Here is a 15053-nt window from a genome sequence, read left to right as displayed (position 1 = left end):
ACCTTTTGTAAAAATGATGGGAGTGAACCTAGAAGATAAGTGATTTTAGGTGCAATGGCCATGTAAATTGTTTCCATAGTTTCTTAGGATAAATTAGGTCAGTGGTCACCAACCAAAAAATGAGGAGTAACATTAGTTCGGACTAAGGGCTTTAGTCCGAACTAACGCGTCCCGGCGCGCACTTCCTGGTTCGAATCAGCTGTGATTCGAACTAGCGCGCCGGCGAGATCATGTTAATGGAGCGCGGGATATTTAAATCCCCGCTTCATTAACTACTTCGATTGTCTCCATTTGCATCCCTAGTTCGAACTAGGGATGCAGTGTAGACATACCCGAAGGGCTTCATTCGAAAAAACACCCTTTTTCGAATGAACCCATATTTCTGAAAAAATTAGGAGTATGGGTTCTTTCAAAAAAGAGTTGTTTTTTAAAGAACCCCATCTAGACTTCAGTTTCTTTTTCAAAAAACCTTTTTCAAAAAAGCACGCTCATGCGATTATGCAAATGAAGCATGAGATTTGTAAATCAGTGCTTCATTTGAATTTTCGATTGGCCTCATTTACATTCCTCTTACAAAAGAAGAATGTAGTTCAGACATAGCATAACTGTACAATAGTAGAAGACCTGTTGGCATAGTTTTCAGGAATTGGCAGAGTAGGCTTGTTCCTAACTTTAATGCTTCCTTTACAGTTATGAGCTTTAATTTTGCTTAAAACTTAGTTTTATAAATTAAACATTTTTCTCTCTGGACCTTAAGCCATAAAACAAATTACACTGTGATGTCTAATTAGGCTAGTATCAGCTCTAACATTCTTTTAGGGTTTTTATAAGGTATTTACAAACATATGATGCTTTATTAGGTCAGTTTCTTCCTAGGTGTAACTCCATCGGCAATACAGCAGGAATGAATTTGGTTCATTGTCATCCTTACCTTTGTTTTCATGCAATTCTCTGACTACTAAAATAACTCTCTTCATTTTGTAATGTGGTATTACTGATATTTACATATTAGATACACATTGACATTTTCAGGGACCCTTATGCCCTGGCCCAGATACAAACATTTATCAAATTATAATTTCTTTACAATGAAATGTTTTCAGGGTACCATTTTATTTCAGTAACAAAAACATATTTTTCATGCATCATTTCAAAGACCAATTATTCAGTTTTGCAATTATTCAATTTTGCAATCATAATAAAGAATTTAAGGCAGATAAAACATCTTTTTTAGCAGCCTTGGATTCTTTCAATCCTCTGTCTCTCCTGGTCTTTCCTGCCCTTGCACTGTCCATATTTTTTGGGTATCAGACTGCACTAGCAATAACCTACAGACAGTGATCCAGTCCCAGGTGGCCCTCTTTGCTTCCATCTGGCTTCCAGGTAACAGGGATGGGAGACAAAGTAGGGGTAAAAAGGAAGGAGGGGACAGTCACGATTCTGAACTTGATTCCTCTCTATTAAGGATAAAATGTCATTGTAATTTGTCGGTAGGGACAAATAGAAGTCTTCCAGGAGTGACTGAGGATTACAATTGGCAGCAATGTTCATGGCTAAACTTCCTTTCAGGGAAAAATAAAAACTGTCCTGTCCTGAAACTAGAAGGTGGATTGAAGTACCAACAGTTCTTTTCATCCACAACATCTAAAATGCTATGACCCCTTAATGAAATTCCATTATAGTTTGCAGTGTCATCTTATTTGATATCTATTGTATGTGAATGTCAGATTCAATTTAGTGTTATGTTGTTTCCAAGGCAGAGAGGACTATGAAGAAATGGAAGTACATCATGAAGCAGGAGCTATTGGAAAGGAAAGAACAAGGAACATTTGAGGAAGTCATCAGGGAGCTAATAGTGTCTGAAGAAATGTTTTCTATATGATTTGAGCAATAGCAGAAGTTTTACAAATACAGTCAGTCCCCGAGTTACGCGGATCCGACTTATGTTGGATCCGCAGTTACGAACGGGGCTTTTCTCGCCCCGGAGGACGGGAGCGGCGGGACCCCAGATGCACTGCGGTCCCGCCGCCCGTGTCCTCTGGGGCGAGAAAAGCTGCTCCGCGTCTCCCTGGTCTGCTGGGGGGGTAGCCCCCCCAGCAGACTAGGGAGATGCAGAGCAAAGCCGCGGATCACTCGGGCAGCAGGACAGCCCAGACGCGCCGCGTCTGTCCCGCTGCCCGCGTGCTCCGCGTCTTTGCTCCGTGTCTCCCTGGTCTGCTGGAGACCAGCAGACCAGGGAGACGCAGAGCAAAGCCGCGGAGGACCCGGGCGGTGGGACCGCGGTGTGTCTCGGTCCGCCGCCTGCGTCTCCCTGGTCTGCTGGGGGGGGGGGGGAGCGCGCAGCTAGTGCGCCCCCCACCCCAGCAGACCAGGTTTTTCTCCGGACACCTGTGGTAGAGCAGCTGGGGCGCTGCCAGTTGGTCCCGTAGCGCTGCTCTGGGTGCTACTGGACCAACCTGGCAGCACCCCAGCTGCTCTGCCCCAGGCGTCCTGATTCAGCCACTGCTGGTCAGTTTCAGCCACTGCTGGTCAGTTTCAACCCAGCAGCACCCCAGCTGCTCTGCCCCAGGCGTCCCTAAGTCAGCCGCTGCTGAAACTGACCAGCGCTGACTACTGGAAGCCCGAGGCAGAGTTGCTCTGCTGATCAGTTTCAGCAGCAGCTGACTTGGGGACGCCTGAGGTTCTTAAGTTGAATCTGTATGTAAGAACTGGCGTCCAGATTCAGCCTGTTGAAACTGATCAGCGGCTGATTCCAGGAAGCCCGGGGCAGAGCAACTCTCTCGGGCTTCCTGTAGTCAGCCGCTGGTCAGTTTCAGCAGCGGCTGAATCTGGATGCCAGTTCTGACTTACATACATATTCAACTTAAGAACAAACCTACAGTCCCTATCTTGTACGTAACCTGGGGACTGCCTGTATTCATTTTCATTTTGAAAACTCACTTCTCTCTCAACAGTGTTAGAGAATTCATATTTGATTTAAGGATGAGCTGTAAAGCTCAAATTAAAATTGATGTTAACATTTATGAGGTTGAATTCCCTAATGATCAGACTGTGTTGGGCATTCAGTAGGAAAATAAATTTTACTTAATCTAAAAATTCTTTTTTTATTTTCATCTGTGAACATTTCCTGGATCATTCTGGTTTGTTGGAGATTCTGTAGTGTTTTAAAATGATTCAAACTAGGAAGTATTAGATGATTTTTACAATATCAGGATAAACTGTTTAAATCTGCTAACTAACTTGATTATCCTACATATCCTATTGAGGTGGTATTTTGGTGCACTAATATTTCAATTTTCATTTAGCTTTTCAGTTTTACCCTTTTAAGTAAAGTCTATTATACTTCATTCTCCAAGCCCCCTCGTGAACACAATTCAAAAGTGTGTGTGCGTGTGCGTGTGCGTGTATACGAACCTATCATTTCACTGGTTTCTAAGATGCTTTTGATTTCTAATGATAGTACTAGTTTTCTTTCCTTTCCATGCATGAAAGAGTGGTAAAACAATAATGGAATAGACTGCTAGGTCTCTTAAATCCTAGGAAACTCTTGAGATTTGTGGAGAAAGAAGTATTTCACTAAGCCACCTATTCTCACCTGTTTTTTGCCCCAGTTCAAGTAGCTGAACTGTGCACTAGTAGATGGAAACAGAGTCCTCATTTCAGATTGTGGCTGTAGCACACCACCTACAGCTAGCTCTAAGTCAGTTGATCAGTATAGTGGCAAACCCTACCTGTGTCAGTTTGGCAACGCTTAATGATTGTGACCCTGTACACAGACTGCTGGAATCCATCCTCCAATTCAGCAGCACAACTGAATTTTTTCTACTGTGTCCATGCCCAAGGGGAGTGAAAACTGTATGAAACCCATATGAAAACTGTATCCACAGGGTACTTTTACATATATTTTACTCTGTAGATACTTTAGCACCTTCAAATCATCAACATCCTGTTGAAATTATGGATTACGGTACATATTTACAGTCAGTTAAGTCCTTTGCCCTTAGCTATGTATGTTTGTTTTACAGCATGTTATTTGTACTGGGTTGTGGTGTAAGGTAGAAGGTGAGAAGGAGTGCAAAACTAAACTGGATCCACCAATGGATGGAACAGACTGTGACACTGGAAAGGTATTATACTGATTTTCATATTGTAACTAATTGAAGTAATGCAGTAATTAATTGTGATTAAATTTTGGAAAGTGCCTCTGCAAAATTGCACACACATTACTTTTAAATGCACAATGAAACATTTTAATCTGCAATTTTTAGGAAATATATAATTAGTTATTTCTGGGAATAAATCTTATTAATATAACATTACGATAGTATCCAGTGGGGACTGGATTATCACTGTATACACAAATATACTTGATAGTTTTAGCATGTCTTTATTGGGTTCTCACAGTAGTTCACAATATAAATATATCAACATTACTCTATAAAGAAATTTCACTATAGAAAAAAATCTAATATCACTATTCTGTTCAGTGTTTTTTACAAACTATATAATAACTGTAGGTTCATTACTGAATATTTTAATATAAATTAGCAAACTTAACATCTAAACAATACTTTGGCAATAGATAATTGAGTGTCATTTACTTTTAACATAAAGAGAAAACATAAAATGCAACAGTGAATAATTTTTAGAGAGCATAATTGTCTAAGGCTTTCAAATAAATAGAGCTGATCATCCATCCACCCCCATTTACTATTTGCACATAAATTAAAATTCCTGTATAATATTACTAAAGATGCAATAGCTTTCAAAAGGAGATTAATAGAAGTTTGAAAGAGTTCATTACCATTACTGTTTATTCTGATTAACATCTAAAAATACAGTTTTTCTATATATGATGTGAATATTTTTGGGGTAGAGAGAGTACACATATACATTTTCCTAATGAAATAGTTATTTGTGTAAATCAGCAGCACGCTGGCACATGGGTAAAAGGTATCTGTCCCTGTGAAGAGTAAAAAATCTCTAACTTAACCAAATCAAAGTATTTTTGCACATTTTAACTATTTTTGTTTAAAACTAATTCTGGTTTTTTTTAAATTTTTTTTTTAAGTGGAATATTATTGGTGCATTGTTTCTGAAATTTATCTCTAAGCAGAAATATGAATATTCAGAGATATGAACATCTCTGCTGGGATTTTAAACACACACAAATGCTATTTACTAGAATTAATCCCATGCAAAGAACCAGAATTACTATATCCAAATTACTATTAATAAGATTTATTTCAAAGATGTTTTGAAGTGTCACTGCACCTGAAAGAATGGCAGATTTCCTAAAGAATTGCTCAATAAAGAAATGAAATGGTCACTTCAAGCGAGACTTCTGTTAAATGTCCATCAACAGCTTTTATACTTAGAAGGGTCTCTGCCAAATGTGTGCTATCACAATAAATGGAGGTCAAGTGCGTAAGCCAACCCTCTTTTTAGAAAAAAGTAATAAACAGCACAGAAACATTCATATATCTTGCTATTCTCATGGTATTACACTGCCAGCCCCTGTGCAGTCTCCCTTGGGGATAATTTGCTCTCTGAATCATAAAACATTGAGCCAAGGACAGTTTTCATCATCTGAAAACTAAACAAAACCATAAACAGAATAAGATAAAGTATTCAAATAATATCACTGATGTACACTAGGAACAAGTCATTGTTTATTTTTGTTCCCTCAGAATAATGAAATTGTGTCACCCTAATGATACTGCTAAACTATGCTTGTGTAGCCTAGTTAATATTTTAAAACAACTGCTATTTCTTACTAAATAAAGGTAGCATTTTTTTCTGAGAGAGAGAAATATGTATAAATCCATCATTCATTGAGAGAAGAGAACCTTAAGGCTGCATTATAAATGGTGCAGGGAAAGCTACCTGACCATTTCCATTTTCAGTCCTTGTTTTCTGTTGCTTATAACCTTGCCAATCTAATATTTTTGGAAAATTTCATCAAAAATGTCTTAGCCTGTTCTGAGAACAAAATTCAGAAAATGCATTGTTTTGTATTTGTTAAAACCATTTCATTGAGACATGGTAGTGCCTCTGTTCTTAGAAGCATAGAGTTTAAATTTGTCGGTGGGGCGGGGCATGTTCACTAGTGCCAAGTACAGTAGACTTCCGATAATCTGGAACCTTTGGGACCTAGGTGGTGCCGGATTATCAGATATGCTGGACTATCAGGAGGTACTATAAATTGGTTATATATATATACTGTATCCAGTATATACTATATATAAAGTGTTTTAACCCTTTTTATTGTACATACTGGATACAGTATACTGTAATGTTTTATTTTTTTAACCCTTTTTTACCCTTTTTGTTTGGTTCAGCAGCTGCTGCTGCTGTGTTGTGACTTGTTTTTGCTGAAGCTCACTCACTAGGCTCTTGCCATTTTGATGCCAGACTATTGGGAGTGCCGTACAATTGGATGCTGGACTATTGGAGTTTTACTGTATATGCTATTGCCATCCTCATCAAAATAGTCTCAAATTTGGCCAACCTATGAACCTCTAAAAATCACACATCTCATGTACTTAGGAGAGATTTGTTAGCATTTTGCAGCTAAATCCTGGGTACTGAGCAGGATTCAGGCACTGAGCAAGACATTCCCAGAAATTGTTCCTCTGAGATGCTGGGTGCTGTGGTAGCACTGAGCAAGGACACTGAGTGCAAACAGCCTTTCTGTCTGGTGCTCTCAGTGTTAACTCAATGTTTAGGCTGAACAAGCACTCCATATGGCCAGATCCTAGTTCAGAATGGGCAGTAAACTGTTCAGGGTAGGCAGCAGTTAGGTCTCCTAGCTCTGGCGGAGAGACGACATACACAGGCATTCTGCCCTGAAATGGGGATACTGCCCTCTACTGCATCCCAGCCCAGGACCATAACAGTGACAGCCCCAGCTGCCACCAGGAATCCTGACTGCAACACGCTGACTCAGTTCACTGACTTTGCTTCAGCTAGACCAGGGCTGCCTACTCCTGGGTTACTTTCCAATTCACCCTTTGGGCAAGCTTGGCTTGGAACCAGCTTGTACTGGATCAGGTTGTGGAACGAAGCCTCCATCAGGGCTTGCAGTTGCTCTGAGTCTAGAATCATCAGTGGTCCTGGCCTGTCCTCCGCTTCCTGGAGGTGCATGCTAGCCTCTCACCTTGGGAGCTCATGGAAGGTGTCTAGCTCCTTCAGTGGCTAGGGCCCAACTGAACTCTCAGCTCTAGCCCTTCTTTCCTGCCCCTCTGCTTCTGGGAGATGGAGGGGGGAGGGAGGGAAGAGGCAGGGGACAGAGGAGGGCTAACCAGCCTGTTTTTGGTGGAGGGGGAGAGGGAGGAGAAGAGGCAGGGGACAGAGGAGGGCTTACCAGCCACAAAGTCCTCTGTTTCTGAAAATTTTTGCTTTGAATTTTAGTTTTGCCATTGGTGCCCTAGTGCCATTGTTATAGGCACATTACAAATGAGTATGTGATGTATTTTTAGTGTGTATGTTGGAGATATATTCCATTTATCTACACTATAAAATTGTGTGTGTGCGCACACACACACGCGCACACACACACACACACACTTGCACTGTGCTTATCACCATGGCATGTGAACACCACTTAGAAAACTTAAATTGAAAGCTAAATCTAACAGATGATTTATTGTTATACAGCATATTACAAAGTAGATAAATGAAAGAGAATTGTAGTTGTCCTGTTCTGGCAAATGATAAATACATATAGAAATACAATGGGTGAAATGGCAAACTTCTATTTACTTTAATAAAGCAAGGATTTCATCCAAAATATTCTGAAAGCTCGGAAGGGCATTATTAATAAAGTGCCATTTACATTAAAATTTGTGTGCTACATTACATAGAGTTTTCATTATAAATGCCAGAGATAAATGTGAATGTACACATGAAGTCCAGAACTCTATCTTATATTGATATAGACATTATCTTTCAGCTGCATTTACTTTCATCCTCCTCACTTCAGTGTTTTTTTGGAGCAGTTGAATAGTAGAGAAATAAAAAAGTCCAGAATGGTGTGCTTTATACAACAAGGTCCAAGTGAAACCACCAAGGATATTGATGGAAAAATTCTATTAATTTTAAGGAGAACTGGAACAGGACCTAAATACCCAACATTTTCTTTGATTTGGTGGTTTTAAGAGTGTGTTCAGTGAGCCCTGCTTATACTGTACTACAAGTAGAGAGCAATGAGTTATTTTGGATGTGCATTGACTTATTCACGTGATAGTTGACTTTTGTCATAGTGGTGTAAGGCTGGAGAATGTACCAGTAGGGCATCTTTTCCTGAAAATTTGGAAGGGGAATGGAGCCCGTGGAGCACTTGCAGCAGAACTTGCAACACTGGAATCAGCAGTCGACAGCGCAAATGCACTGGGTAAAAAGAGTTCAGTTTTCTTTTTTTGTTCTTTGGTATTTCTCAGTAGGGTTTAATTGCAGTAAAGCCTGGTCCATATGCAGCTGTGCTACATGTATACAATTTTTCTTTCCCTATAAATACTGAATACAGGAGATTTGTAGGGATTGGGAAGTTCAACATTCTTTTTTAAAAAATGGGTTACATGATTGGTCTTGCTAGGAAACAGTAGGAAATTATTCATGTAATCTTGTCATTTGTTCATAGTTTCAACTGTTTCTACAAGGACATAGCTTACAATTTAATTTTATTTATTTGTTTTTTAAACAATTTTTTTGCTGGAGGAGTTGTTGAAGGAGATGAGCAATGGAATGGGAATTACCTTACCCTCAAGTGGACTGATGGTTAAACTTTTCACAGAGGTCTCTCCTCTAAATATTTTTTACAAACACTTAAGTTAAATAGGTCTAAACAAAAACAAACAAACAAAATTTGACACATTGAAGGCAAGGAGTGCTTAACCACTGACTTCATTGGAGCCAGGATTTCACCTGAGAACTCTAAATACAGTAAAACTCCATTAGTCCGGCATCCAATGCTCCGGCACTCCTGATGGTCCAGCACCATCGGGAACTCGGAAGTGCTTAGCAGCCGGACAATTGGAGCTGTTCTGCGCCTGGCTTCCCCGATTCGGTCGCTGCTGTAACTGACCAGCAGCTGAATCGAGGAAGCCAGGGGCAGAGCAGCTGGGGTGCTGCCGGGTTTGTCCTGTAGCGCTGCCCCTCGGGGCTGCGGGACCAACTGGCAGCACCCCAGCTGCGCCCTAGGTGTCCCTATTCAGCCGCTGCTGAAACTGACCAGCAGCTGATTCCGGGAAGCCCAGGGCAGAGCAGCTCTGCCCCGGGCTTCCCGGAGTCAGCCGCTGATCAGTTTCAGCAGCGGCTGACTCAGGGACACCTGGGGCAGAGCAGCGGGGGTGCTGCCAGGTTGATCCTGCAGCCCTGAGGAGCAGCGCTACAGGACCAACCCGGCAGCACCCCAGCTGCTCTGCCGCAGGCGTCCCGGATTCAGCTGCTCCTGAAACTGACCAGCAGCAGCTGAATCGGGGATGCCTGGGGCAGAGCCGGACTATCGGAAGGGGGGGCTATGAGGGCTCTGGGGTGGCATCCCCCACCACACTCCAGACCCCTCATAGCCCCCCCCCTTCTGATAGTCCGGCATATCTGATAATCCGGCACCCCCTGGGTCCTAAAGGTGCCAGATTATCAGAAGTTTACTGTAGATGGTTTAAAAAATACTATCCCCCCTCAGTTGCTCGATCCCATTTTTTCCTTTGCAGGAAAAAAGAGAGAAAGTTGGGAGGGGAGTAGCTATACAGGAAGGGGGAACATAATTGGGAAGAAGAAAGAAGATGGGGAAAAAAGAGAGAAACATACCAGAGACAAAATTTAAAAAAGAGGTCAGAAAGGATAGTGAGAAAAATGAACAGAGGAATTTGTAAAAAGGAAGATGAGGAAAACATGGAAATGGGAGTACTGAGCAAGATGTTCTGACTGAAAAGCCTTTTTTGCTGTGTGCATGTCTTCCCTAGCATCCTCCCATGTGAATATCACTTCTAGCTGTATTATAAGATGCCTATAAACCATTTCCAGTATGTAGCGATGTCTTAATTTCATTTTCACTAATTTTCCAGGTAAGAGTTCCCAATATTTCCATGCTCTCCAGTTTTTGCAGTTGTGGAGAAGGGGAATTGAACTGCAAAACTGTAACAGTGCACTAGCAAATTACAGAAAGTTATAAATTTGAAGTACTTGCACGTGTTGTGCCCATTCATTGATGATTTAGTTCAGCTTTGCTTTAGTCAGAGCTAAAAAAAAAAAATCACCTAAAGTATATTGAAAAAAGCAACTGGATGGCTATAATAACCAGTCTTGAAAACCTGTGCTGAACTTCTCTTTCATCTGTTCCCAGGTATAAATGAAAAAATGGAATTTGTGAATCTTTCTTAAGAGATTGATGAAAAAGAGAAGCCATATAGTATTTTAAGTTTGGTTTTGTAGCTGGTGATTTTTAATGTGTTTTAAGGTAAACAATATACTTCATCAAAAGAGGTCTCTTTGTTAAAACAGCTTTTTATATAGACTGAATGAAGTGTTTTAAGAGTTTGGCAAAAATGTCATTAACAAATAAAAGACATGGCTGTTCCATCTTCTCTAGGCCAGGTCCTGAAGGAGATTGTCATGGACCCAGAGTACAATACAAAATTTGTGAGAATCCTTCTTGTCCTGCTGGAATGCCTACATTCAGGGACTGGCAGTGCCAGGCTTTTGCTGTCAGACCTTCATATCAGAAGCATATATTCCCGTGGCAAGCTGTTATAGATGAAGGTAAAAGTAAACTATAGTACTTTTAGTATACTTATACTATGTCCATTTAGAAAGCAGTGTAAAAAAAGATGATTATAATTCATCAGGTTGAAGCTTTAACGTAAGTTGCATATTGAATCTTTTAATTTTATTGCTCATCTACCATAGTGATGGCAGTTTTATGTATGTCTAGAGGTTTTTGTCTCTTGTCTCATCTTTATATTGAATTTGACCTTCCCATCTGCCATAAAATTAAACATCAATAGAGCAAATGCAAAAAGAAATAGTATGTAGATTTTCAAAAGCACACATTTATTGAGGAACATCACCAAGATGATAAAACTTGCATGCCATAGTTAAACATGCATTGAAGAGAGAGTGAAGATACAGTAGCTGGTATTGATCTTAGAGAAATGGAGAAGCTTTAGCATGTATAAACTTTAGATATCCATACCCAATATGGATTTGGCAGAATCCCATATTTAATGCATATTTTGAATCTGGGTGAGTTTCTTATTAGGGATGTAAACAGGTAACTGGCGATGCTTAGTGGTAACTGGTTAATCCAAGGGTGGACAAAAGACACTCAGCAGGCCAAATCCAACCAACCTAGGGCTTCGATCTGGCCTGCAAGGTTGTTCCAGGCCTCGCCCCTTAGCACGTTGCCTGGGAGACGGAGCCATGGGAGCTCTTTCAACTGCCATTTAAAGAGCTTGCACTTTCCCTGTGGCTCGTGCAATGAGGAGTAACAGTTAATTCAAGGGATGAGTTTTGGATCAGACTACTGCGTCTACACGCGGCAAGTTAATTCGGGCTACTGGCTTTTTAAAATGACAACTGGCCGCAAATATGCTAATCAAGCGCTGAATATTTAAATCCCGCGCTTCATTAGCAACTTCAGTATGCTTCATTTGCCTCCTTAGTTCGAATGAGGGGTCGAGTGTAGACATACCCTGAGTGAGGAGTGTGGATGATAGCTATTATTACTACTGAATTTCCTTTCAATGTTATCATATTGTATTTTCTTCAAAGTAAGTAACTTGAGGAATTAAGTTACAAAACCATTTTAAAAATATTCAACTGTTGATACAGCCAAAGATATGACTTACTAATGCAATGCTTAGAAATGCTTTATTGCAATTTATAATGCACCCTTAAAAGAAAATGTCAGAATCATTCATATTAACAGCCTTCATCCATGTCAGAAAGAATCATGCACCTGTAGGTTAATAGCCTGTTTGATTTTCTAAGTACTGAAGTTCTGAGGTCACACATTCAAAGTCATTCTGATTAATTGTTTGTTCAAAGGTGACTGTTAAAGCTTGCCAAGAGCAAAGCATCTCATGCAGTGAACCTTTTGGTAGCCCTTTGCCAGTTAGGTGAGGTTGAACTCAAAATTTATCTATTTGGGCCTTTAAACCTCACAAGAAAAATAATCAGTTTGTCAGACTGCTTAACTGAAGATACAGTCTGATAGGTAGGCCCATGTCCAAGGCTTTGGCTTAGCACTGAGGAGCTCCTAATCTGTTTCAGCATCCCCCTTAGAAGAAGCAGTTGATGCGTCATAACTAACTTGGTAGTTGCTGATTGGCTGCAGCCTCGAGCCACTGGAAGACTAAGTCTTGTTGGTACTCAACCCTGATATCAGAGCAGCAATATCTGCAGCGGAGGCTGGGAAATCCTGGTACACCCTCTCCCAGTGGCAGTTATGATACTGGTCATTTCAAAGTCAAAATTGACCTTGCTGGTGGGGTCACAAATCCTGTCAACTCGTCATCTGCAGTCGTGCCAGTTGGGGACCAGAGGAAGAAGTGAATGCCCTCCCCTAGTTTTCATAGTTGCCCAAAGTTCTATAGGCTGCACAGCTGGAGGTATGGCCTAATCTTTTTTAACCAGTAGCCCTGTAGTAAATCAGTACAGCTGTTTCTGGAGCAGTCTGGAGCATCATTCAAGCTGAGTGGTTGCAGTGCCACTGAAATCTGACCCAGCAGCTTTTCTGTGCAAACAGAAGAATAGCAAATTTTAATCAGAGGTAGTGGAGACTAGCATATATGATTACAACTCCACTCAAATGTGGCTTGAATCCATCCAGACCATGGGGCAGCTGGGCCAAATGGTATTGGTTCTGGAATGCAGCTTGACACACGAGAAGGTTCTCCTGTATTGCGGAGTGCAGGGGAGTCCCCCGAGGACTTGAGTCCTGGCAATACAAGCGTATGCACTGTGGAAGTAAGAGATAAGGCAAACCTCTGGATGAGCGAGATGCAGAGTGTTGGGGAGAACAAGCATGGATGAGAATGAGGTCTCTACCAGGAGGAGGGACTAAAAATCCATCCTCCACACAAAGAAATATCTGAATGAGTGCCACTATCGGCAAGATGCTCAGTAATATCAGTTTTAATTAAACACTGAATCTTCAAATGTAATTTAAGTTTACTTCCATTACCAGTGTTTCTTACTAGATGAACCACAGATTATTTTAGAAAGATTTTTATATATTTACTAGAGGAATCAAAGAAATTAACATTTATATGTGATCCACTAGTTAATAGAAGCACAGTATAGCTGAATGTAGCCACGCTGGCTGAGGCCACAGATTGAGGGAGGGGCATTCCACCTGGGCAACAAAAGGGAGTCTCTGCCACTCCTGTCCAACCAGCCACCCACTGTGACTGGATGGCAGTTTAATCTTTAAATATAAGTATGGTACACGTTTCAGTAAGTGGAAAGTTGTTATTTGATCATCTAAATATAATTCATGGAATTGGCTCTTGATCTGTAACATTCCATGTGGCTTATCTTTAATTGTCCCATCACAGCAGATAATGTTCACTGGGGTCACACTTGCTGGTAATCCTAAATTTAAATGTTTGGAGATGTGAATTCAATTTCCACCTCTGCCACAATCTTGGGGTACGTCTAAACTATATGGCTCTGTAGATGGAGCTATGTAAGTTAGTGTTCTCAAAAAAGGGAAATGAAGCAACGATTTAAATAATCGCTGCCTCATTTACATCAAAATGGCTGCCGCGCTGTGCTAATAAGCTGTTTGGCGGCATTCGACAAGTGAAGCCGTTGTCGACCACCCCGGTAAACCTTATTCCGCGAGGCATAACGGGGCGATTGACAAGGGCTTCCCTGTCAGCTGCGGAACGTCCAGACTACCGCGCTGTGCCGCCAAATAACTGATCGGGACAGCGCGACAGCCATTTTTATGTAAACGAAGCAGCAATTATTTAAATCGCTGCTTCATTCCCTATGTCTAGAAACCTCATCTACATAGCTTCGTTGACGGAGTCATGTAGTCTAGACTTAGGGTGTGTCTAGACTACCTAGTTTTGTCGACAAAAGTGGACTTTTGTCGACAAAACTATACCAGCGTCTACACTACCGCTGAGTTCTGTCAACATAATGTCAACAGAACTCAGCAGTTTTGTCGACGCTGGTAAACCTCATTTTACGAGGCATAACACCTTCTGTCGACAGAACTCTGTCGACAGAAGGTGTTATTGCCTGTAACATTGCATCCAGACTACGGAGTTCTGTCGACAAAGCAGCTTGCTTTGTCGACAGAACTCAATGTGTCTGGACGCTCTTTGTCGACGGAAGTTTTGTCGACAGTATCTGTCAACAAAACTTCCGTCGACAAAACGCGGTAGTCTAGACGTACCCTTACCCTTACTGTGTGACCTCAACAAGCCACTGAGTCTCGCTCTGCCACAGATCTCCATGTATAAAATGGAGATAATAGCCCTACTTTACAGAGTGTAGTGAGAATCAACACGTTTCTGTAGTATCTGAGTGTGAGAGTCTCACAATCTTTAATGAGCACCATGTAAGTACCAAGGATAGATATTATTCAGTGGAGCCTCTTTGGTTCTGGAATTCATTGCCTCAGTGGAACTGCCAGAGCCACATTCTCTTAACCTTTGCGGCTTCATCTGCCATGAAGCTTCAGGGCTGCAGTAGTCTCTGCAACTCCTGCCTCCCATGACGTTGAAAGTATTGTTTTATAAAATTAACATATATAAAAGGGTTTTATTCTGCTACATTTCTGCTGATTGGTACCTCACTTAGGGTATGTCTACAAAGCAAAGTTATTTTGAAATAACTTCACTAGAGTCTACACAAGCCCACTGCTATTTACAAATTAATTCAAAATAGCAGAGGGCTTATTTTGAAATTGGTAAACCTCATTCCATGAGGAATAACACTAATTTCGAAATTGCTATTTCGAGATAAGTTCTGTATAGACACTTATTTCAAAATAGGGGGCCTCCAGCCATTCCCAGGGTGCCCTGGTGGCCTCTCTG

General features: G+C 41.1%; 1 protein-coding gene across 1 annotated transcript in view; it reads left to right on the top strand.

The window, feature by feature from the left end:
* Window positions 1-15053, top strand: part of ADAMTS19 (ADAM metallopeptidase with thrombospondin type 1 motif 19) — a 222558-nt gene that overhangs the window by 150932 nt on the left and 56573 nt on the right. The window contains exons 11-13 of the mRNA XM_014577964.3: window positions 4026-4127; window positions 8265-8395; window positions 10592-10761. Coding sequence (XP_014433450.3) covers window positions 4026-4127; window positions 8265-8395; window positions 10592-10761 — 403 coding nt within the window. The remainder of the gene's footprint in view (window positions 1-4025; window positions 4128-8264; window positions 8396-10591; window positions 10762-15053) is intronic.

Source organism: Pelodiscus sinensis, chromosome 6 (genome assembly GCF_052426305.1).
Source record: "Pelodiscus sinensis isolate ZL-2025 chromosome 6, ASM5242630v1, whole genome shotgun sequence".
In the NCBI taxonomy this organism is placed as follows: domain Eukaryota; kingdom Metazoa; phylum Chordata; order Testudines; family Trionychidae; genus Pelodiscus; species Pelodiscus sinensis.
This window is presented reverse-complemented; position numbering and strand designations above follow the sequence as displayed.